Here is a 26,057-nt window from a genome sequence, read left to right as displayed (position 1 = left end):
AACAATGAATTAATTGAGAACATTTTTTCTTCGATCCGCTCAAAAGTCAGTCAGTCAGTCATTTTCCAACCTGCTATATCCTAACACTGGGTCACGGGGGTCTGCTGGAGCCAATCCCAGCCACGGCACAAGGCAGGAACAAACCCCGAGCAGGGTGCCAGCCCACCGCAGGGCACACACACACACCAAACACACACTAGGGACAATTTAGGATCGCTAGTGCACCTAATTTGCATGTCTTTGGACGGTGGGAAGAAACCGGAGCATCCGGAGGAACCTACGCTGATACGGGGAGAACATGCAAACTCCACGCAGGAAGGACCTGGGAAGCGAACTCAAAGGTGAAGAAGGATTTTTTATTTTACTGCCGCAACCCCCGAACTGTATTGATGAGTCAAATCAATCAAAAGAATCGATTCACTTCAATGGATAGTTAGAAGGACTATAATCAGTAAAGGGAATCAAAATGCCCTTCGCTGCCGAATTTGATGAACTTGTACAACATTTAAGCATACCAATCTGGGGTCAGGTGTTTGTCTTGGACAATGCGTCAATCAAACGTTGCCCCGCCCAGTATTAGTGACGAACTAATAACGACGTACCATGGGCATTTATAACACACGCCTCGAAGCTGCGTTTCAAAACATCGTCGGTTGATTTAGCGGAGCGGCTGTCGGCTTGTCAATCCTAAGAGGCTTCGTGTCATTTCCAGAGCTTGTAGCCAGTTTTCGCCTCGTCATGCACAGCCGCATCCCAGTTTTATTCATTTTTCTGCACGGAGTTCAGCTCCTGCTTTCGGCTCCTGTTCAGAACTCAGCGGAGTCGGGGGAGCCCTGGTTTTGCCGTGAACTCGAATGTCCAGCGTACGTCGTGGTCAAGAGTTATGAGGTGAGGAAGTCGCATGCAACTACTTAATGATGCGAGGCCGATGTAATAACTGGACACTATGTTATTCAATATTTCTTTTTTATGTAACTGTGAAAACGTTAGGTAAACGGTGCATTACGAACCATTTAACTTAAAACGAACTGATCCGAAATACGAGCATCGTCTGCACTTTCTTTGTGGTACATTTGTCTGGCTTCATTACACGGGGCTGAAGTTGGCTACTTGTTCTATGGCGTATGGCTCTGCAGTGCCAGTTGGATCCTTCTCGCTTGATCGCCCCCTATTTTCTCGCATTCTGCGTTCTCCCCAAAATGCCCTTGTAGTTTGCCTATGTAGCCTGTAGATGGCGGTGTTGACTGTTGTTCAATTGGTATGGATCGTCGTTTCTGTCTTCTCCGACTTCGCACGCTGCTGGGTGAACGAACACGAGTCCTGTGTACCGAGTTTTACTGTGGATTTGTTTTGTAAAACATTCTTTATTAGAATTAAAAATTTAGACATCAGAGGCATATTAATATCTGTATAAACGGCAGACATCCGAGTAATTTAAAAAATAGACTACATTATATTTTGAAATAATATCAGTATGTAACAATTAAAGAAATGAGTTAAATTCTGCTCTCCAAAGAGACAGGATACCTTTATATTGCGTGATTACACTTACCGATATTTAAGGGAATAAAGACCACTAATTCTTTATAAAAAATGATTATAGGAAGAGATTTTAAAAATCTGTTTTTGTGTATAAAATGTTAAGCTGAAATATTGTTCATCAAAAATCCACTCTTTTTCCATGATAAACAAACCAAATTGAGTATTTTCTACCAGGAATGTATGAAGGATGATATTTTTATTTTTTGCGTGAAGCCATTTGTTTTCAGAACCCTCAAGCACTTTCAACTACTTTACAGCAGATCAAGATATGATTTGTAGTTTCTGTATGACTAAAATAAAAGCAATTCTTGCTAACCAGATTAAATGGCAATGTTTAAAAGTCGTTAGACAGGTGTATATATATATATATGTTTCAAAAATTGAAATTGCCTTTTTGTTTGTTTTTGGAGGATATGAAAAGAAAGATATTCTGTTGTACGTTTAGTTGTTTTCATATAAGTTTTGGACAAATGATCACTTTCCTGGATAGAATTTATTACTCGGAATTATCAAAATAATTGTATCATTGCCATTTTTTTTTTACCTTTGAAGTTTGTTTCCTAATAACAACAACTTTAAAAAAGACACTGTGGTAAAATAGGAGATTAACTAAAGCTGAAGGAATAGCTTTCAAAACTGTTTTGTAATATTTTACTGAACAATTTAAACTGGACTTTGTGCCAAGCTCCTTATCGTCCATGAAACCCCAAGTCCCGTCACCCCTCCATTCTGGTAAAAACACACAGATTTCCTTTTAACTCTGATACACCTGTTGTTCCACTTTTGCACATTCTTGGGAGAAAAACAATGCTTGTGAAGGGATTTCCAATGTTTAAAGGACTTGCTGGTGAAAATGAGACGATTTTATAGGCAACCTGGACAATTCAAAATCCTATTTTAAACGAAATTCCACCTCACCTACTTTAGCTGAAGATTGTTAAAAGGGTTTTAGAACAAACCGACTGATTAAGAGAAATAAGAGATTGCAACTGTTTCAGTCTTAATTCACCATTCATACTAACAAACTCAATAAAGCTTATCCCGGCGTGTTATGGGGTTTTTTTTTTTTCCTCAAATTTGCTTTTCAACTCCTCAGCCTTTTTAATGACTTTTGGAGGCCATCACTAAAAGAGAAGCAGGATGAATTATTCTAGACAAGTGTTCCATTTTGGTAAGCAGCACTCCTCCAAAAATTTTAACATCCCTCTGAAGCCACGAAACTAAAGTGAACTTCCTTTTCTTTAACGTATTCAGAGAAAAGCCAAGCAAAATGACACCTTTTATTGGCCAAGTAAAAAGATTACAATATGCAAGCTTTCGAGGCAATTCAGGCCCCCTCTTCAGGCGATATGTAATACAGAAACTAGAGTTCCCTGTGTTTATATACACACTCTAGGACAAGAAACAACATTGGTAAATCTTTAAATGTAAAAAATTAATAGATTCATTCAGGCTAAGGTTAATTTAACAAGAGAGAGAAGAACAATGTATGGTCAAGGATGGTTTGGATAAGATAACTGTTCAACAAAGTTTGTAATGAGTTTTCAAAACAATGTGGATCTGTAGACAGGTTGTCTGCCATTCTGAGAGATGTAAACAATCCTCATATCTGGCCATAACTCTTGTCTTTATTCAATCCATGTTGTAATGTATTAAATTTTAGCATGAGTTTAACTTCCCATTCTTTTCTCTCTTGCTGTGTTTTGAAGTTACCCATAAGCACCGTGATTTTAAAGTCCCTCTCACAGTGTCCATGGCTGTTGAAGTGGGCCGCTACAGGAACATCTGTGTTGCCATGTTTAATGTGGAACCTGTGCAAATTCATTCTCTGGTGGAGTGTTTGTCCAGTTTCTCCCACATAGAGTGAAGTGTCAGGACATTTCATGCAGAGAATTAGGTAGACTACATTAGATGATCTGCAGGAAAATGAACGCTTTATGTGATGTTCAAGTCGGCAGGACCCCCGAATAGACTTTTCCAGGGAATCTGAGGAGTGTGATCCCTCTGTAGTTGGAACACACCCTCTGGTCCCCCTTCTTAAAGAGGGGGACCACCACCCCGGTCTGCCAATCCAGAGGCACTGTCCCTGATGTCCATGCGATGTTGTAGAGGCGTGTCAACCAAGACAGTCCTACAACATCCAGAGCCTTGAGGAACTCCGGGCGTATCTCATCCACCCCCGGGGCCCTGCCACCAAGGAGTTTTTTGACCACCTCTGCTTCTTCATTGGAAGGCATGTTAGTGGGATTGAGGAGGTCTTCGAAGTACTCCCCCCACCGACCCACAACGTCCCGAGTCGAGGTCAGCAGTGCACCATCACCACCATATACAGTGTTGACACTGCACTTCTTCCCCCTCCTGAGACGGCGGATGGTGGACCAGAATCTCCTCGAAGCCGTCCGAAAGTCATTCTCCATGGCCTCCCCAAACTCCTCCCAAGCCCGAGTTTTTGCCTCAGCAACCACCGAAGCCACATTCCGCTTGGCCTGCTGGTACCTATTAGCTGCCTCCAGAGTCCCACAGGACAAAAGGGTCCAGTAGGACTCCTTCTTCAGCTTAACAGCATCCCTCACCGCTGGGGTCCACCAGCGGGTTCGGGGATTGCCGCCATGACAGGCACTGACCACCTTATGGCCATAGCTCCGGTCAGCCGCCTCAACAATAGAGGCACGGAACATGGCCCATTCGGACTCAATGTCCCCCACCTCCCTCGGGACGTGGTCGAAGTTCTGCCGGAGGTGGGAGTTGAAGCTACTTCTGACAGGGGGCTCTGCCAGACGTTCCCAGCAGACCCTCACAACACGTTTGGGCCTACCAGGCCTGACTGGCATCCTCCCCCACCATCGAAGCCAACTCACCACCAGGTGGTGATCAGTTGACAGCTCCGCCCCTCTCTTCACCCGAGTGTCCAAGACATGTGGCCGCAAGTCCGACGACACGACCACAAAGTCGATCATCGAACTGAGGCCTAGGGTGTCCTGGTGCCAAGTGCACATATGAACACCCCTATGCTTGAACATGGTGTTCGTTATGGACAATCCGTAATCTTTTTAGTTAGCCAATAAAAGGTGTCATTTTGCTTGGCTTTTCTCTACATTCATAATGGCTAACACGGTACAACACCCTAGTACTTTAACGTATTCAGAATGTTTACCATTTCACATACCTCAGGGTCTTTGGTTAAAGTAAGACCTAAATATTTAACGTTCGTTTTAACAGGTATGTTATATGAACTTGACATGTTACACTCGTGAATAGACACAAGGTTTAAATTTAGATGTAGCCCAGAAATGTTAGAAAAGGTTTCATAAGTTTCAAAGGCAGCAGGAATTTATTATTCACTTTTCTGAAACAACGTTGTATTTTCTGCCAGTTGACTTACTGTGGCCCTCCAAACATGGCAGGCGCAAAGTGGTGGGCAGCTAACGCGGCATATTGTGCTCTAATGCTGCAAACTTTATCTTTACACTGCTGCTCCGAGTTATTATTCTGGCCTTTGAAAAACTATATAACAGATCATCGAAATCCTGCCAAAAATTAATGAGAATTACATTTTTTTTATTACCTTACGAACATTGCGGGTGGGCACATATTGTATACTGGTGTTGGTCGGCCTTAATTCTTAGCTCTCTTGGATTCTTTCTGTTGGTTATTTAAAGCACCTCAGGATTTTGATACTTTAGTCTAAGAGATTATTATCATTGACCTGACGTTCGCAACATTTGACTAAGGAAGCCGTTTTTTATTAGGACCCTCTGTACACAGCAGGTGTGAACTTGTATATTCAGGCACTTGTAAAATATCACTTTCCAGGCCTCCATTGAGTTATCTGACACCCCTGCAAACCCCTGTCAAAGTCTTAAAGAAACCCCCTGACATCTGAGAAGTTTAATTATTAAAATACACTACATTCTATTTTGAAATAATAGAATTTATAACAATGAAAGAAAAAGAGCGGCTTAAGCTAAGTGAAACTCTCCAGCTAGGGTGTGATTAACTTCCTGATATTGAATGAATTTAAAGAATAATAGGAATTGTTTAACACATGATGATGGGAAGAAATTTAAAAAAAATCTACTTTTGTGTATCAAAAATATTGTTGATTGAAAAGAATCTCTCATTCTGTGATTAACAAACCAAATTTAATATTTGTTATGGTGTATAAAATCTGTACATTTTGGTTTCCATTATATTTTGTTCGAGACAAGACAACAGATGAACTAAGACAAATCAAAGCAGGTTTTCTTACACCTCACTTTTAAAACAGCTGTTTCCAACATTGAAAGGGAGACATTTCTGGTGGCTCAATTACTTTATAACTTGGGAAAGGAAGCCTGAGCTGATACCTCCGGCTATTGAGTACTTTATGGATGGACATCTGGGAGAACAATTGGGTTTATGGCTTGGGAAAGGGAGACTGAGGCAATATCAAAGAACTTTATTATCTGGGAAAGAGTTTGAGCAAAATTCATCAATCACATTGACAGCCAGCCAATCAGGTGCATGTGTTGTGAAACCAAGGCATGACATTTCATAATAAATATACCTTGGTTTGAAAGAGGAAGAAGAGCAGAAAGAAGGAGAAGAATCAAAGAGAAGAAGGAGGAGAAGAAGAGGAACAGACGAAGACGGCACTGGTCGTCAGAAAGGCATCATGAACATCGATTGCTATATCAAACGCCTCCCTGGGACATTCATCCTTGTTATCTGTAACTTTTTCGTAAGCTTTTCCTAAAGACTATATATATTCAGACTTTTCTATCAGTACCTATTTTCTATTATTCTTTGTTCCAGTGGTATATTATTATTCTTGTAATACATACCATGCTGCTTTTAACTTTCTATGCTTTGTCTTAATGTCTAGAGTGATTGAATTAATAAGTTAGATTTCTTTGAGCACCTAGTGTAGCCAGATTTTTTGCCATTATATCTGTGCTGTGAGGTTTATAAGGCTGAGAGTGAGGGCGCCACTCAATAGAAGGGACAGTATGATAAAAAGAAGGTATTCTTGGCTGATAAATGGCCTATAGTCAAGAGTGCTGAGTCTTTGTATGTTTAAATGTATTCTTGTAGACCAAAAGTAATATTTAGGTCTGAGATATCACTAAAACATTGTATGTTGTTCGTGCCGATAATAAGTAAGTCTCTTGAAGTGCTGAGTGACAGGCTGATGTGTAGTTTAAAGTGCTAAGGGTTAATCAGCGTGTGTGTGTCATTCATGGGGCACTGTTGTGGTTAGGGCCTGTGTGTGTGTGTTTATCTATGTGTGTGTGTGTGTTCATTTTAAAATGCATCATTAGACCAACCCGATATCGAACTAGACGAGAACATTTACCCTTGAGAAAACAGGTAAAGGGTAAGTAGAGGGAAATACTACGATAATACAATATTCCTAACTGGAATGTGTGTAGGGTCACATTTTTTGCAAAAAGCTATTTGTTTACAGAACCCCAAAAACTTTTGGCTCCATTACAGTGGATCATGAGACGATTTCTGTAGTTTCTGTATCATTACAATAAACACAGTTGTTGCAGTTTAAGTTAAATTTCAGCCATTAAAATTGTATAGATTGTTCAAAATGCTAAACTCCCCATCTTTTGCTTTTTGGGGGACAGGAAAATAAAGATATTCTGTTCTGATTTTAGTGGTAACATATTTTTTTTTATAATCTGTGAACAAATGATCTCTTTTATACTTTCCTGGATATAATTTATTAGTCATAATTATCTTAATTTTTATTACAATATTGTTCCCTATTGAGCTTTCTTCTTTTTCTTTCGGCTGCTCCCGTTAGGGGTCATCACAGCGGATCATCTTCTTCCATATCTTTCTGTCCTCTACATCTTGTTCTGTTACCCCCATCACCTGCATGTCCTCTCTCACCACATCCATAAACCTTCACTTAGGCCTTCCTCTTCTCCTCTTCCCTGGCAGCTCTATCAGTAACATCCTTCTCCCAATATACCCAGCATCTCTCCTCTGCACATGTCCAAACCAACGCAATCTTGCCTCTCTGACTTTGTCTCCCAACCGTCCAACTTGAGCTGACCCTCTAATGTCCTCATTTCTAATCCTGTCCATCCTCATTACACTCAACGCAAACCTTAGCATCTTTAACTCTGCCACCTCCAGCTCTGTCTCCTGCTTTCTGGTCAGTGCCACCGTCTCCAACCCATATAACATAGCTGGTCTCACTACCGTCCTGTAGACCTTCCCTTTCACTCTTGCTGATACTCGTTTGTCACAAATCACTCCTGACACTCTTCTCCACCCATTCCACCCTGCCTGCACTTTCTTTTTCAACTCTCTCTTCCACAGTTCCCATTTCTCTATACTGTTGATCCCAAGTATTTAAACTCATCCACCTTCGCCAGCTCTACTCCTTGCATTCTCACCATTCCACTAACCTTCCTCTCATTTACACACATGTATTCTGTCTTGTTCCTACTGACCTTCATTCCTCTCCTCTCTAGAGCATATCTCCACCTCCCCAGCGTCTCCTCAACCTGCTGCCTACTTTCGCTACAGATCACAATGTCATCAGCAAAGTTTGTTTTCTAATGACAATGACTTTAAAAAAGGCGCAGTGGTAAAATATAGACACGGGACCCTTGAACTAGATGAACTAAAGCTGAAGGAGAAGCTACCTTAGGAGATGATTATTTACTGGACTTTCACAACATTTGACTCAGGCAACCTTCATTTATTTATTTATTTTTACCGTATATACTTGCATATAAGTTGTGTCTTGAAACCTAAAAAATCGATCATAAAATCAGACCCCGACTTATACGCTCGTTCAAAAATGCGACCCTTCATTATTTTTTTTTTTTTTTTTTTTTTTTTTTTTTTTTTAACATCTTCTTGCCTCAGACCTCACATCAGTTTCTCAGATGCATCAAATTTTGTTGCAGCAGCGCAGTTACCAATTTCTTTTGCCACTTCAATGAATTTTAATTTAAAACCAGTTTCATATTTTCTTCTGATCGAACGTAGATAAGGGACGCTCTTACGATTAAGGTGTATGAGGGTGTGAGATATAAAAAACACAAATCAGTGCAAACATCTCTTCGGAATAGTTCAGGTATTACCGTGTGGTCATGTAGGCACAATACATAGGAAAAAAACGTCCGTGTGCTCCATGGTTACTCTCTGAGGTGGGTGTTAGCATATCATAATCCCTTGTACCAATAGTGTGAGTTTTTAGCATTCGACTTATACCATTGACATTATTATAAAATACAGGAAATTATACAGTAATATCAAGCCCCGACTTATCCGTGGGAGAGCTTAAATGCAAGTATATATTGTAACTCAGACCCTGAGAGCATGGCTGGTATGAACCAGTATTCAACCACTACATTGCATTTCCAGTTATCTTTCGAGTTTTCTTATTTTCACAAAAATGCCACGAAACACCTCCTACTATTCATTTTCAAAAATATTTATTACAAAAATAGTTATTGCCAGGTGCTTGACGTCGCATGCATCAACTGCTATGGTGCTGAAATCCATGCAAATGTAGATGCAAGGCCTCAGTTACTGATCAGAAGTGCAGCTGAGTACAGCGCAGTGCAAAGAGAAGTCCTATAAAACGCAGTAACGCCCAGAGTTGTGTCACGTCGATACATCTTTTTTTTTTTCCCAGTTGACTTGTCCTACGATGTAAGCACATACAAGACCCAGACTTAGTGCCCACATAATGAGCAAATCACCACAACTATGGGAATTTGATGGACCACTCCTGCATGATCCACTTCCCCTTCCTGAGCTCTCGTATTTTCTCAAAGTGCCTGTGTGGCTTTCAGTGGTGATTGCCGTATCCGCTTGATTATCGCTATAACCTCTCATTTTCAAAACATCTGAACGTGCTGGGAGATAGTGGCTTGAAAAAAACAAACAGCTGTTGTACCCCCATAGACCGGCACATCAACAACTCCACCATCTGAGAGTGGTCATCTGTTTAGTTAAAATTCATATACAAAGCCTCCATTCTACCTGTGACTTTTCCAGAATGCCTCACAGCTACTCAGGACATGTGTGGGAGGGGAGGACAAACCTGTGAACAAGGCAGGAAAGTGAGGATCACATCTCACAAGTGTAAGCTCTGTCAAGTGTGCTTTAAATTAATTAACTAAGTTAGTGTCTTCTTCTGTTAGTTTTCCCTAGATAGTCATCTTCAATAATCTGTCTGACTAAATACAAAGGTAAATCAAAAAGTAAAGTCAATTTGAAAATGATATGGTAACTGCAACAAGTAGAATCAGATGCTGCACACGTTTGCAATGGCTTATGAGTAGTTTGAGCACACACAGCACAGTGCTCAGCAGTTACTCTAGTTGAGTGGTCCTGGAGGGCCACAGTGGCCGCAGGTTTTCGTTCTAACCTGTTTCTTAATTAGTAACCAGTTTTTGCACATAATTAATTTCTTTTGAATCAATTGTAATTGACTTGTTAGCTGCCAAACAATAATGAGATATAAAATGAGCCAAAACACAACCAGCAAACTGTGTCCATCACACAATATCTGAAAATAAAGGAAGGTAAAGGTCTCAGGAATATTGATCTGTTAAGGTCTACAAAACATTTCACCAGTGCGCTCTTAGAAAAGGGAAAATCAGCAATTTAGGAAATGTATGTTATTGCACGATGAGAGCAACAACAAACCATGGAATTGAAGAACGGCTTTAATTAACAACAAGACGCGGTGCCTAATTAAGCAACTGGTTAGAGTTTGAGGCCCTGACTTAGTTGATCTTCTGTTGGCGCACTCACTTCACATTTCATTTCTGTTTGGGTGCCATTGAAGGAAAGAAATGAAGCAATTCAGAGGAACAAATCTTAAAAAACAAGTTGATTAAAATGAAAAGAAAAGGAGTTAATTAGCAGCAAAAACTGGTCACCAATTAAGAAAAGGGTTAGAATGAAAACCTGCAGCCACGGCGGCCCTCCAGGACCGGAGTTTGAGACCACTCGTCTAGTTGCAGCCAAGGTCAAATGAGCATGGACACTGTGTTGTGGGATTATGAACTACAGGGGTGCCTTGATTTGCGAGCATAATTCGTTCCGGAAACGTGCTTGTAATCCAAAGCATTTGCATATCAAAGCGAATTTCTGTATAAGAAATAATGAAAACTCAGATGATCCGTTCCATAACCCAAAAATATTCATATAAAAATGATTAATACAAAATATAACGTAAAAATACATCAAACAAATTAATGGGCACTTTACCTTTGAAAAGAATTATGGCTGGTGTCAGGGAGACGAGAGAGAGAAGAGGAGGAGGAGGGTTATTGTGTAGGACGACTTTCACTCTAACTAATGGAATCACTGCTGTCTGTTGGCTTACTGAAATCTTTTTCGTTTTTGGTGACTTTTAACAAGGAATCTATCCAACGACAGTTGCTTTTGCCTGCTTTTGAGGATTTCGCGGGAATGTGACATTGCATTGTCATTAAACAGATTCATTGCTTGCACACAAAATAAAAAAACGCTTTACACACACACACATACGGTCACAATCCTATAGTAAACCATATCCGCCCTTATGGATGTTGACTATATGAGTAAGGCATGCCGACTGAGACCAAGCATAGGAGACGATTACCCACAATCTCACGGAGAGAGAAAAACCGTTGGCTCAGCTGTGATCACGTGACGTTCGGCAGACAAAGTGTATATGTACTACTCGCTCGTTTATCAAGTTAAAATTTATTAAAAATTTTTGCTCGTCTTACAAAACACTCGCAGACCAAGTTACTCACAATCCAAGGTTTTACTGTATTAAACAATGCACCTCTTTGGGCAGAGGGAGTGAAACCTGCTGAAATTCACCAAAGGATGTTGGCTCAGTATGGAAGTGAAAACAGACACAACCAGGGCCGGCGCCACCATTAAGGTGAATTAGGGATTCGTCTAGAGTGCAGATCATAAGGGGGGCACGGATTAGCTACCAAACAGTTGGTTGGCAGACTAAAAAGCTTGGCCTAGGGCACAAAATAACCTAGCACCGGCACTGGCCATGACTGAATGAAGAGTTTATGACGGGGTGAAGAGTTTTAAAGCGGGAAGAACAAGTGTAACCAACAAAGCTCGATCTGGTTAGCAAGCAACATCACACACATACACAAGCCCACATCGAAATGGCGAATGCCTTCATCAGAGAAGATTGACGATTATGTTGTCTGCTCTTGCTGCACATTTGGATATCCGCTATGGATTTGCCCGTGCCACAGTGCATGATGACTTGGGGTTACCGTTAAGTTTGTGCAAAGTGGGTACCCAAACAGCTTACTGATCTGCACAAGCCAACATCCTCCAGTGAATTTCAGAGTTGCATCCTACCCATCAACCCAGACTCATCCAGACCGGTCTGCGTTTCTAGAGCCCTAGATAAACTGTGGGTGTTGTGTGATGGTCAACCAGTTGTAAACAAATCTGTCCTTCTTACAGCGTATGGGGTCTGCCATCTTTCAAAGACAAGCATGTTTGAGCTGCTAAAGCAGACTTGATTTGTTTTGGCGTTTTCAATAGTTGCTCAATATCATTGCTGACATTGTGAGACGTGTCAACAAGGTAACATAAACAAAGCACCAAAAAAGACTGGTGCAGCTTGTCCAAAGCCCCTTCGTGCTCACTGAAATGGTAGCTTCGCCAGATCCTAAGTATGTGGGTTTGGAGTATTTGCTTGTAATTGTGGGTAAGTTCACTAGGTGGGTAGAAGCAGTTCCATGTAAAAGTTTTGGCTAAAGGAATCGATTCCAAGGTTTGCTGTATCAAGAATATTTTCAAGTGATTGCGGAACACACTTTGTGAACGACGTTTTAAAAGACGATTGTAAAAGATTACAAATCGAGCATAACTTGCACTGTTCTTATTATTCTCGGTCAGCAGGAGTGGTTAAGTGAATGCAACAAACTATTAAAAGTTAAGATACATAAAGTTTGTGCAGAAATAGATTTGAAGTGGACACATGCTGTTCCCCTCATCCTAATGTCAATTTAGGGTTTCCTCAACAGAACAACTGGATTGTCTCCTCATAAAATTTTAATCTGTCAAACAGGTGGATATTCACTTTTTGACCAAGGAAGTGCATAATTTTTGCATGGCACTGACCAAAGAATTAAGCTGTGCTTATTACTCACAGGTCAAAGAAGTGGTGGCTGGTCCTGCTATGCCCAAATGCTCCTTCTGCAAATGTCATATGAACGCAACTGCAATGAAGTACCAATTGATCCATCTCTGATTTCAACATTCAAGTTCAAGTTTGTTATGTGTACACAGCACAATGCGATTCTTAAGTGTGTAGTGGTCCGGTGCCGCTAAGATTCACATGGTGATTTATTAATTTTTTTTGGGGAGATTCCAGGGACGCACCCAGCCTTGGCCCGACCCGCACACACTCACAAGCAGAGATACAAAGCCCACGAATGAATAAATAATATATTAAATGAAAACTCAATAATCACACAAACCTCCCCTTTCCCCTACGGCATAACATTGAACCACAACAATAAACACTCACGACAACGTCCTTATACAGTCCAATACAGCAAGAAGCGGATGAAATGGTTTGGCGTGAAGATGACAATCTCGAGAACAACTTCCTTAGTAAATGAGTGAAACGGTCCTACCGGTAGTCCTGAGCGGCGAGGGGTGAGATTTGCAGGAGCGCTCATTTTGAAGATGCACTAAGATCAATCCACCACTATACACACGACAGGCAGGTACGTGACAGTCCGTTTATCCTAATGGGAAACAAGCCAGGGTACAATTGACTTTTCAGACGACACTTTGGGACAGGATACACAAAAAACACTGATCTCCCGTCGCTTCGCCAGGCCCCCCTTTTCAACTTTCCCGCTGGCCTCTTTCCTCCCCAGCAGCAACTGCTTCCGTTTCAGTCATCCTATGCGGGTAATCACCCTTGGGCTGCTGGGAAATGGAGTTCTTCCCATGGTATCACTGCTACAAGTGTCACTTAGAAGTTATTGACAGTAGCATGTTAGACACAGTGGGCAGTGAATACAACACCAACCATGTACAGTGGAACCTCGGTTCACGAACGCCTCGGTACACGTACAACTCGGTTTACGACCAAAAAGTTCGCCTCGGTTCACGACCATACACTCGGTATACGAACAAGCCAGTTTCCCTTTTGGTTTGTGCGCACTGATGATTTCCACACATGTTGCATTGTTCTCGGTCAGACGTGAACTGCTGAACTGCTGCAATGTAAGAGAGAGAGAGAGAGAGCAGGCAGGCTCGCGTGCTAGAGAGAGCGAGAGAGAGCGCGTGCAGCTGAGAGCGAGCCTGTACGTGCAGCTGAGCAGGGAGCCTGGATATTTGTCAGTGTTATTCAATGTTTTTTACATTAGTTTACTATTACACTTTGCATTCTATGGTGTAATTAGCTATATTTGTGCTTAAAAATATTTTTAAAAATATATTTACATACAGTTCGTACAGTCTGGAACGGATTAATTGTATTTACATACAATCCTATGGGGGAAATTGCTTCGGTTTATGACCAGAGGTTTGGAACGAATTATGGTCGTGAACCGAGGTTCCACTGTACAAGATCAGGTAAGTTATATGTACACAACAAATACGTGTACACTGTCAGTCAAAAGATTTAGAACACCTCAGTTTCTCTTCAAATTTACCCAGTTGAAATGCAACAGATGACCTAAAGCGGTGAAAAGGTACGCGCAAAATTGCCAGAGGTTTAAATGTAAAATTTAGGTTAGCAAAAACTGAAAAAGGACATTTCAGAATATTACAAATGGGCCTTCTTCAGGGAACTACTAATTGGTTACAAGCAACAGATGTCCTGCAGCAGTTAAAGAAAATTCAGTCTTGGAAGTTGAAGCAAACAATTTTCAGGGGTGTCCCAACTTCTGTCAATTACTTAACCCTTAAACCGCTGGAACCGGCTATAGTCGGTTCCCAATGCAATTTGCCAGCACGCCGGAGCAGAGTATATTTTGTGACGTACATTCATTGAATGCTGCAACTGGCTGTAGTCACTTCACAGAGCAATTTGCCAGCACACCGGAGCTGATCAGTCCGTTTCGTATATTTGTTGAGCAGCCAGCTCATGACCACTGCCGGCCCCGGCAGCACTGCAGCATCACTGTCCCTGGGATTGAGCCGCTGCACTAGACGAGCCTGCAACTGCTAGCGTTGGCCTCTGTGTGCTTGCGTGTAGCCAGTTCAAGCACAGTTGGCTCGGTGATTTTACTGAATTTCATTAATGGCGTCAGTTGCACCTTGTACGTATAATAATTGATTGTTGCAGTAGTTTTTACAGTTCATTGGCAGTGTGTAAAATGATCAGTGTTGCAGTAATTGTGATGCTTTTTGCATGAAAAAAAATGTGTTCCATTAAAATTTCACATTTTCTTTGTGAATTGTTACGTTTACTTAAAAAGTGCAGCAAAAAAGTATTTGGAGTCCAGGGGTGCATTAAACCCCAAGTATGTGGCGGTTTAAGCGTTAAAACCCCCTGTGTCTGTCTTAAAGCAGAGTTGGAACAGACTGTGTTACTACACCCTCTGAAGTACTGCTTGGACAATATTACACTGTAGAAAGTTGCAAATTCCAGTGATAATGGCAAGAACATGGCAATTTACAAATGACATGAGGCAGAGCGTTATCTTTTGAAGTGTTGGGCCTTTCATTTAGAGAAATTGCAAAAAAAAAAAAAAAAATCAAAGTGTCAGTGAGTATGGCGGTGTCCTGCACAATCCAAAGGAACTGGAAACTGGAAGAAACTCTGCAAGGAAGAGATCTGGGAGACTCGAAGTCACAAGCCAATCAGAAGACAAGTTTCTGAGGGTCACCAGCTTGTGTGATCACAGGTGCCTCGCAGCACAACATCTGGTCTACAAAAGTAAGTGTCAGTCTCATTGTAAAGAGGAGACTTTGTGCTGCAGGTTTTCAGGGCGAGTGACAATAAGAAAGCCATTCCTTAAAGGACAAAATAGAGCCTTGAAATACCAGCTGTGGACTACTGCAGACTGGAAGAAAGTCTATGGACAGATAAATCAAAATTTCAAATCTTCATTTCACCACACAGGGTGTTTATATGCCGTCAAGTTGGTAAAAGGATTGTGACCCTGTGGCAATGTGAGATAATGTTTAATAATCTGGTCATTTAGACAGTTGTTTACTAATCAGCACACAAGTGGTTAACACTGACATTGTCTGCTCCTTTCAGAGACATTTGTGTTGGTCTCTGCTGTCATGTATTCAAATACAATTAAGAAAGCAACCTCCACAGAAAAAGGTAATTTAAAAAAGTAAGCGTTTAAAGATACAGAAAAAAGACAGACCTGTCTTTATTTCCTGTAAGTGTAAATAAATTGGACACTACGGCACTTTCCTTAATGCAAAATAAACAGAAAAATAAGGCAGCTATTTAAGCAATGAGGTCAATTAAAACACAAACTGATCGAGAAGCTGATTGGAACAATCAGCCACAGGGGGGCGCTGCGGACTGAACGTTGAGGACCACTCCACTAGACGACACTGCTTGCCTATTTAGAAACCCTTCGTGGAATCCTTGTCTATTTATTGAATTGGCCAAGTTGTAGAAACTCTGTATGAAGCATCGGGGCTTGTACAAAACCCAAGTGTCGGCATTTTACACACGCTGATTTTATCTTGCAGAATTTTGAAGAACGGAGATACGAGGCAAGTTGCTGGATGACAACTGAACTTGAAGGGTCCTACACGCGTGCTGTATACTTGGGTTTCATGCGACTTTTTTGGTACATCAACGGAAATAATGCCGCTGGTAGGTGAAATTAACGCCTTTTTTTTTTTTTCCTCAGTTACTGAAGCTTGCCGAGCAGCAGACGTCTAGTAAGAGTGTTGTTTCTGACTGATCAGCTTTGTTATTCTGTAAAAAATGGAAAGAGAAATGAGCTCAGAAAAAAATAAGAAACTGATCTTTTGAAAGGCCGAATGTAGCAGATGAAAAGAATGAGCACTGGTGGAATCCCACAAGTCTCCCAGCGGTTATTGTTACTGATAAACAAGACTGTTGCCATTGTTTGACAGGATGTGGAAGGACTTCTAAATAACTTGGCTTCACTCCACTAAACTACTTACATTCATTCATCAGCACACAAGTGCTGGATTGGCCGCTGTCAGACCCGCACACCCTGTCTCACATATGAAGAAAGAAAGGGAATGGAAGCCTTCATTTCTTCCTCACAGGAGTCAAAAGCTCTCATTTACTAAACATTTTCTGATCAGCAGTAAAAGTCATTTGCACACAGTTGCAGTTTTTTTGGCATTGATTCTTCAGCATGTTCTTGCTTGCTTGTGAGTGAGCTCCATTATACAGGGAGATTCACTCGAAAGAGGTCCTGAATATTCTGTTGTAACTCCCGTTAGGATGAAGCAATCTGAACCAATCAAATACGCTGTACACCTTGACGTATGTGTAATCGATTGCATTACGTGCGATGCTGGAAGTGGTTTCCGTTTTCTGCCAAATGCATTACGACGTGGCGCTCCATGTTCTTGAACGTATCGGCATGTCGTCTTGGTGGGGGAAATAGCAGCAATTTCATGTTGGATGTTTTCCTTCAAATCTTCCACGGTGCTAGGCTTGTTCCGATAGACTTTTCCTTTGAGCAGACCCCAATGGAAGAAGTGTGGTGGTGTCAGATCCAGCGACTGTGGTGGCCAAAGACCCTTTGAAATGACCCTGTTACCGAAGAAGGACCCAATTCCTGCCATGCTGCTTGGCAATGTGTGACACGAAGTAACTCACGATCATCCAGTTGATTCTGACATCGATTAAATGAATTGGTGACCCAATAGGTTTTCACCATGAAGACGCGCTGCTCAATACTGTACACCACCATCCTGATGAGAAGTCGAGTGACTGAGTATGCACCCAGAAGTTGCAAATGGAGGTTAAACGTTGCAACGGTTATCCGGCGCCTACCTTATCACTACGACTCCGGGGCATCCCAGGTTGTTCGACGCTCCATATACTGAGGAGCACATTGCACGTTGTTTCGTTCAGATTGCTTTGTCCTAGCAAGAGTTATTACAGAATATTCAGGGCCTCTTTAGAATGAATCTCTCTTATTATTTCTACATTTTTGGGTTCATGTTCAAATCTAGAACATTTGTTGTCAGGCTGTGTGGATGGTAAAGGGTGCAGGTGGCATGTTTGCTCCCTTATTGTAATCAGACATTCTGTAGTGTTAAATGGGCAATTAAATGTGTTAGGAATTAGAGGGAATGTCACATTGTGTAAAGTTAAATAGGAAATTGCTTTTTTAAAACGATCATTTTTAATCTGTATCAACTGGGTTTGTTGTCAGTATCAAGAAAATGGTGGTCTGTGGCCAAAACTGAATGTTCTGGAATGTGCTTGAAGTATCTGAATTTACATATGCTGTGTGGAGATTAATGGGTCTGGTGTATTTCTGAAAATTGGGCATACCTTGATTTCTATGTTCTTCTGTACATAATTCTTCCCAACCTCAACAAATAATATTTTTGCTTAATAGGTGAGAAGATTCCAATGACTACTCCAGTTATTACTCGGGTAGCTCCAACGACAGATCAGAAACACTTGACGAATGTGTCTGTGGCTTTCTTTGTGTCCCCACAAGTTGCAGATCCACCCAAACCAAATGATGAGTCAATCCATTTGTCAAGCTTCCCAGCAGGCAATTTTTATGTTCGGTAAGTACTCTTAAGTAATAAAACTGTATACGTTTTAATATATTATTGACAAAGCCTGTAAGGAAACAAAACACAAACAAGAAGAACTTGAGCAGTCTCCGGACTGCAGAACTGTACTGCACCATCAAGGAGAAAAACCAAAACAATCTCCATTAAAAACCATCAGTAGAAAATCATTATAGTTCTGCAGGACTGAAATGGAAATAGTCAAACATGTGCCACTGAATGTGAGGGACTGATGGGTGAGGTTTGTGCACTGAAAGGTACAACAGTGATGACAGATGTCAGCATTGGAAAGTTGGTAAGAAAATGCAGCCTAGCAGTAATGGAGAGAAAATGGGATCACATTCCAGAAAAAGGAATGGGAAAACTGGTCACATAGGAGTTACCGTTTATGGCAGAAAACTAGACACGGGTGTCAAAAGAAAGTACATGGACAAGGAGAGTAGGACTCTAGGGACCAGCAAATCTCAGCTTTTGGTGAACTGGAGTGACGAGCTTGTTGGGCTGATTGGCCTGTTTTGGTTTTGATCCAAGAATTGCACCCGTTCTTAATATGAGACTCCAATTGTAAATGTGATTATAAAGCTTTTTACAAGTTTACTGTAACATGAAACAGAAGCTGCATTGGCACAAAATGCCCTCTGTGAATAAAATGCTACAATTTTGAAAGGCTTCCATTGAAGGCAGCAGAATGCTAAGAAGCTGATGCATTTCTGGTTTCATTTCTTTGTGGATGTAGCATCAGAATGGGGTCATTTTTTTTTCTTTGTATTGTGAATAATTTTTTTCTGTGTAGATGATGATGTACTCCATTCTTGTCTATTGTGTTTATTCCCTCGCTCCCTCTTCATGTTATGCCAAAATTAGCATTATAGTAGGATGTTTACAAGGTTGAGTGTTGAAAACCTGCTGCAGGCGTATTCTGATCAAAATGTCAGATTTTTAGACTACGTCTATGTTTCATGTTGTGCTAACATTAAATTCTGTTTCTCATTATAAATATAAATAAAATCAATAAAATAAAAAAAAAATAAATATAAATAAGCTTAATAAGCAGGAACTAAAACTGAGAAAACAGTTGGCTTTTTATTAACTTTAATACCACTTCTAGCTGTGCTGCCGATCCTAATTTGGGTCGAAATCTAAGTAATCAATGTAGACCTCGTGTTTTTTTTTTTTATTTTTTTTTATTTCATACTACCCTGTAGTTAGGATATAGCGGGTTGGATAATGGATGGATGGATGGGTCTGGTATAATAATACGCACCCAATCACTTTCCCTTGCGGCAGCCTCTTCCTCTTTGGATAGAGCCACCTGTTTTTGCTGCTTCCTCTTGGCATCGCTCATCACACTGACCACTCTTACAGTTGAAGTGTTCCACTGGGAAAATGCAGCGTTGGCCTCGACTCTAGCCTAATCGTATTGGGGCTTTTGTTTGCCAGACGTGTATATTGATTTATCATTATTTTCACTCATCCTTTACCCACTGTGAGCTCGGGTCCGAATACCATCGGACTAACACCAGCACTTTACACAAAACACACGGGTTTATTAAATAAACAAGTCCCACACAGCACACAGTGCTCCCAGCACCAATCACCCTCCTCACGGGCTTCTGTCTCAGTCTCTGTGGGCCGCCTTTCCTCTCTTCACGGGAGCTTTGTCCTGCTCTCGCTCCCGATTCTAGCTCCATGATTGTAGGAAGGCGGCCCCTTTTATTTCCATTCGGATGTGCTCCAGGTGCTCAATGACATTCTTCCGGCACCACTTCCTGGTGTGGCGGAAGTGCTGCCCTTGCACTCGGAAGCACTTCAGGTGTTCCTGGAAGGTCTTTCCTCCACCTCCCCAGGTGTGGCAGAAGTGTCGATCTCCCGGGCTCCACGACGCTCGGGGCTCCCCCTGGCTCCTTGCTCCTTCCCCGTAGTCCCCTCAACATCCAGGGCAGTTGCCCCCTCATGGCCCGGGGGACGTATAGACCACCTCCCGGTCCTTCCAGGCATCCCGGCTGGGTCTGACCCCCAGCCTCCCATGACACCGCCATGCAGAGTTATCAGTCATTAGCATTACAGCTATAAACCTTGTTCACATGGTCTGAGTGGGTGCAAGAAAGTAGCTGCTATACTGCTGTTTGTTGGCATAGATGGTCAGATAACAGAATAGGTCGATAAGAAAACTTTCCTAATTTTTATACCCTTACTTGGTATTTCTATTTTATTTGTATATGTGTATATCTTCGATATACAAGACTAAAAGACCAGCAAAAGAAAAAGCCTGGAGAAGAGCGACCACACTCTTCTGGTGCCAAGGTCATTCTCCAGAGAGATACCAAGGGGAACAATTTTTGGCCCAAAAAAGAACCAACCATGTAAAGGGTCCAGAAAGGACCCTTATTTGGATCCAAAACAAGCTCCATAAATGGCACTTGCTGCATACAATAACACCGACTTCAAGTTTCCTTTCTCTTGACCTGTTAGTATGCAGCAAGGTACCCTAATGTGCATTAAAGATTTGTGTTTTGTTCACGTATTAGGACCCCTCTGAAAGCCCAAAGAAACCAATTTCATATGTAAAGAACCCTCCCCAGAATTCAAGCATTGGTTCTCTGTTGTAATGCTTCCATGAAAAAGAGACTTGTGTCTAGAGACGGTTATGCTTTATGGAGGCGAGACATGCACAATATCCAAAGCCATGTGGACATTGATTGAAGCAGCTGAGTTGCGGTTTCTCTGACAAATGAAGAAGTGCTGGTGAAAGAAAAATCAAGCAAAGACCTCTTGAATGTTTTGGACTCATATTGAAGGCTTGAGAGCAAAGTTGACACTGGAAACATACAGGGTACCAAGGGAAGAGGATTGCCATGATTAAATTACTTAAGATCATATGGAGAACAGCTTAGTAGAAGCTGGTATGAAAACAGAACTTGAACACATGACATAGGATTGAGCTCACTGGAGGAAATATATCACCTACATTATTGACAGCAGGACACTCTGAAGATGATGAATGGCTGTATGAGGAAACACACAAAGTATAGTCTGATTCTGGGATGAGAGCTATGAGGAAAGATTAAAGGAGGTGAGCCTTTTCAGTTCGAGCAAACAGACTAAGATGTCACATGATGTAAGTTTTTACAATGATCAAAGGAATTAGTACAGTCAATCCAGGCTGTTACTTTAAAATAACTTGAACAAGAACACAGGGACACGTTTGGAGACTTGTTAAGGGTAATCTTCACAAGAGAAGAGAACTGGAACAAAATGACCAAGTAGTGTGGTAGGGAGTCGGACTTTATGGATCTTCAAAACTCAGCTTGATTTATTTTTTGAAACTGGGTGAGCTTTGTTGGGCAAAATGGCCTGTTCTTGTCAAAAGTTTCTAATTTTGTATTAATTTCCCTGATTTGCAGTGTGCTAATTTGGAAAAAAATATTTACATTATTGAGCTTGCTATTCATTATAGACAGGATATATGAATAATAGGGGTAAAAATGTGGAGTAGATCTAAAGTGTGCAGTGTAATCGTGCAGGAGTAGCTGTAGTAGGTTTTGCGTATCCATAAATGAGGTATTACATTTAGAAATTGACATATTTTTGTGGTTTGTCATTTTCTCCTTCAGCTCTTTTGGAGGTTATGCTGTGGAGCAGGACTATATCAAGAACATCAAAGCTCTTATGGAGGATCTGAAGGTGGCTGGACTGCCCTTTGATAATCAACATTATATTATTGCTGGATATGACCCTCCTTTTAGGTTCATTAACAGACACAATGAAGTCTGGCTTTCTTCTGCTTGAAGCTGCTACTGAGTTGTTCATTTGCAGAATAAAAAGCAATTTAAAATGATCTTCCTTGTAACTGGTCAGAGTTTTTAACTTTAATCTTTTAATATAATTCTGTACTAGTTTTCAAGTGCACTTATTGTACAATGTATGCAATTGCATAGAGAATTGGAGAGCTTGTGTTTTTCTGTTGATTAGTTACAAGATTTTCCAATGCGTCATTGCTTTCTGCAGTAAAGAAACTGGTATGAATTGCCATGCCTCACAAATGGCTGTGTGTGGTTTTGTGTTTATGCAGTTGTGTGGGGCCTGCTGCTGTTTGAAATGATAAAAATGCATGTAGGATAACAGTACATGTAAACCTTCAAACAGAATTTTCTCATAATCTGTTAACTATCACTTAAATGCATGTTGGTCATTACCTTAGTTTGAGTAAGTCGTCAAATGTATGACAGATTACCTGGAAAGGACAATACCTGCTGTAATTGTCAAGATAGATTTGTACTTCATAATCAGAAATGGTGAAAGTATGAAGCTTTGAATGAAAGCCCTATTTGAACGGGAAACCTTTGGGACATATGTCTGTTAAGTTGCTGTTACCACACGATATCGGTATTTTTTTACCATGGATTCACACGGGATACTTTGTCTAGAAAAATTACTGAGATAGGTGTGCATTCTACAGTTATGCGTAACCTGAAAACAACCACATGCATTGTAGCGACATAACTGTTATTCATCCCCATGACAAGTTCCTTTGTCTACAAATTCTTCCACTTGACCGACATGCTATGAATCGTTTTGATGTGGTTTGCACAAAGTGTGGACTGTTTGTTTTTTTCCACAAAACACTCTGAAATTCGAGGGGGAAATGTTGATTGAATTTTACTAGGGCCTTGTTTAACTTGGGATTATTTTTTACAGAGTTTTTGTAGAAGGTAAAGGGCTCTGTAATCTTTACTGAAACTTGAACAAACTTGCCATTCTCCGATCAGGTTTACTGTTACTTGATTGGCCGATTTCCGATTTTTTGGGTTTTTTTTTTCTTTTCACCCCTTTTAAAAACTTTTTATAGTAATCTCCTGCATAACCAGACATATTGAAGTTTTTTTTCCTATATTAAACTGTATTTTTATAATTAAACTATCAACCATAGATGTCAACTGTTCTTTTTTTTTTTTAAATGAAATCCTGTAGGTTTATTGTTTAGTGACCATAAAAATATAAAATAAAATTTCCTTAAAATACATAAACATAAAATATGCAGAAATATATTTATCCATAATACATATGCCATAAAAGAAAAGAAAATACTTACCATACTTGTAAGCTGTCATACTGTTTAATTTTTTCTGTAATGTGCTTATCTGAAAAAAAAAGCTTAATTAAAAGAAATGTTTTCACCTTTTCTCTAACATCAAAAATATATACACGCATACACTCAATACAATCAATTAATTAGTATTTTTACTGTTAAAAGGATACATTTACTATATACAGGCTTTTTGTTTTTCTCCGGTGTATCAGATAATAATAATAATAATAATACAATTTATTTATATAGACATTCATAATTATCAGATAATAATAATAATGATGGGCGGCACGGTGGCACAGTGGGTAGCGCTGCTGCCTCACTGTAAGGAATCCTGGGTTCACTTCCCGGGTCCTCCCTGCGTGGAGTTTGTATGTGCTCCCCGTGTCTGCGTGGGTTTTCTCTGGGAGCTCTGGTTTCCTCCCACAGTCCAACGACATGCAGGTTAGGTGCATTGGCGATTCTGAATTGTCCCTAGTGTGTGCTTGGTGTGTGTGTGTGTGTGTGCCCTGCGGTGGGCTGGTGCCCTGCCCGGGGTTTGTTTCCTGCCTTGTGCCCTGTGTTGGCTGGGATTGACTCCAGCAGAACCCCGTGACCCTGAAGTTAAGATGTAGCAGGTTGGATAATGGATGGATGGATTTATAGACATTCATAATTATCAGATAATAATAATACATTTTGTTTATATAGACATTCATATTTATCAGATAATATTAATAATTTTATTTATATAGATATTCCTAATTATCAGATAATAATACATTTTATTTATATAGACATTCCTAATTCTTGAGGTGTAATCATAAATACGTATTACCATTTTAATAATGCAGTACTTGTTTCTTACCAAAACTTGTATTGTGTTTTTCATGCAGAAACAAATAATAAACACTGTACAGACCTTTTAAAAAAAAACGCAAATGTATCAAATATTCATAAGTTGTTTATCAAGATGAAACAAAACTCAAATGCTTAACAGTTTCTAATTAAAAGACACGTGTTTTCTGTTAAGGTAACAAGACTATTGTTAACTAAGCAGTAATTTCAAGTTTGTCTCGATCTTTTTCCAATTGAAAATGTAAGCTGCTGCACTCAAAAGAAGCTCGCTGTCCAAACTCCAGTGGTGTCCGTTTTAATTTCAAGGACATAATAACAAGGTGTGAATTCATTAAGGAAGCTTTTCTTCCACTCTTAGATAGGACTCCTGTGACAGGGGGGACGACATCTAATACTGCAAAGATAATTACACAGTTTTTAAATGATCACAACTTATCAGACCCCTGGAGGTTTCTTAACCCAAACTCAAGAACATATTCGTTCTACTCACCAGTGTATTATAGCTACTCAAGAATTGATTATTTTTTTATAGATAATAATTTCCTGCCTACAATTAAATCATGCAAATATGACACAATTGTTATCTCTGACCATGCCCCTCTAGTCTTGGAGCTAAAATCAATAAGCCCCTCATACTCACCTCGCAGGTGGCGTCTTAACCCTCTTTTATTGGCAGACGAGAACTGCACAGAATTTATATCCAAACAAATCAGCTTCTTCCTAGAGACAAACACGTCCACAGAGGTTTCTGCAGGAACACTCTGGGAAACTCTAAAGGCCTTCTTAAGAGGCCAGATTATTTCATATCTTTCCCATAGAAATAAATTAGAAACCAAGAAAGTGTCAGAGCTAAGAAATGAAATTACTAGAATAGATGAAGAACAAGCCAGGCGTCCAAGTGAAGCTCTTCACAGGAAAAGGCAGGCCCTGCATACAGAACTTAACATCTTAACAACTAAAGAAACTGAACAACTTATTTATAAGTCTAGACAGCATTACTATGAACACGGAGAAAAAGCTAATAAGCTTTTAGCTCAACAAATTCATAAACAAGAAGTTCACAATGCAATACCAGTAATCACCAACAAGAATGGAGAAGAAATCATCGACCATAATAAAATAATGCACACATTTAGAGATTACTATAAGTCTTTATATTCCACTGAGCCCAAAGGAAGCTTTTCTTGCCGTTTGTCTAACTGCACAGGACGATTCCTCCGATTCCTTTTTCTCAGTTTATTACTCCACTTTTTTGTGATTGCTCAATTTACTGGTCACTGATTCTTTTATTTTAGTGAAATTCGGCTGATTTAGGTCGGCAGACGACTGATTGGAGCATCTCTGGTAAAAAGTTACTGACCTGAGTGATTCAGACCTAATGACAGAGAGGTCGTCTGGTAATAATTACTTTACCTCACCTTCTGGTGTAAAACTAATTCCGAGTGAATAGGGCTTTAAGATGCACAGTCAGGCTTAGAATGTTTTTAAGATACCTAATTTTAATTTCACATATCTGCCGTTTTTCTTTTTAATGTTTTTAGACATGTGTAATACTACTGTTCTTAAATCGTCTAGTTTAAATTTATTATTAACATGAAAATCTCAGCTTTTGTAATGTAGTTCTGTTTTTGGTAACAGTGCTTGGAGTTGCAAGTATTGCAGTTTTGCATGCATGAGTTTTGTTAACAGAAAGTGTAATATACAGTATATTTAGTAAAGCCTTAAGCTATCGAGATACATTAGAATGCATTCATGACCTCCAAATCTTTTAATCTAGATTTACAGATTGGCTTGCCTCCCTAAAAAGACAGTGGTCTCACTTTCTTCTTTTGTCTTCCCTAATGTGCCTTCTGTTTTGTTCCTT

General features: G+C 40.3%; 1 protein-coding gene across 1 annotated transcript; it reads left to right on the top strand.

Moving 5' to 3' along the window:
• Positions 1-600: 600 nt before the first annotated feature.
• soul2 (heme-binding protein soul2) lies at positions 601-23,073 on the top strand. The gene is made up of 4 exons (XM_028820711.2): positions 601-888; positions 16,219-16,345; positions 18,084-18,261; positions 21,882-23,073. The coding sequence occupies exons 1-4, from the start codon at positions 739-741 to the stop codon at positions 22,054-22,056; spliced, it is 630 nt and encodes a 209-aa protein (XP_028676544.1). The 5' UTR covers positions 601-738; the 3' UTR covers positions 22,057-23,073.
• Positions 23,074-26,057: the final 2,984 nt, after the last annotated feature.

Source organism: Erpetoichthys calabaricus, chromosome 15, assembly GCF_900747795.2.
Source record: "Erpetoichthys calabaricus chromosome 15, fErpCal1.3, whole genome shotgun sequence".
Taxonomy (NCBI): Eukaryota; Metazoa; Chordata; class Cladistia; order Polypteriformes; family Polypteridae; genus Erpetoichthys; species Erpetoichthys calabaricus.
The sequence above is the reverse complement of the archived record's forward strand: the minus strand, read 5'-3'. Positions and strand labels throughout refer to the sequence as shown.

Excerpts from the sequence above, each read along its gene's own strand:
- soul2 (XM_028820711.2), top strand. The coding sequence starts at position 739 with ATGCACAGCCGCATCCCAGTTTTATTCATTTTTCTGCACGGAGTTCAG. Across the intron at positions 16,346-18,083 it reads CAACGGAAATAATGCCGCTG|GTGAGAAGATTCCAATGACT; the intron begins GTAGGTGAAATT and ends TTTGCTTAATAG. Across the intron at positions 18,262-21,881 it reads GCAGGCAATTTTTATGTTCG|CTCTTTTGGAGGTTATGCTG; the intron begins GTAAGTACTCTT and ends TTTCTCCTTCAG.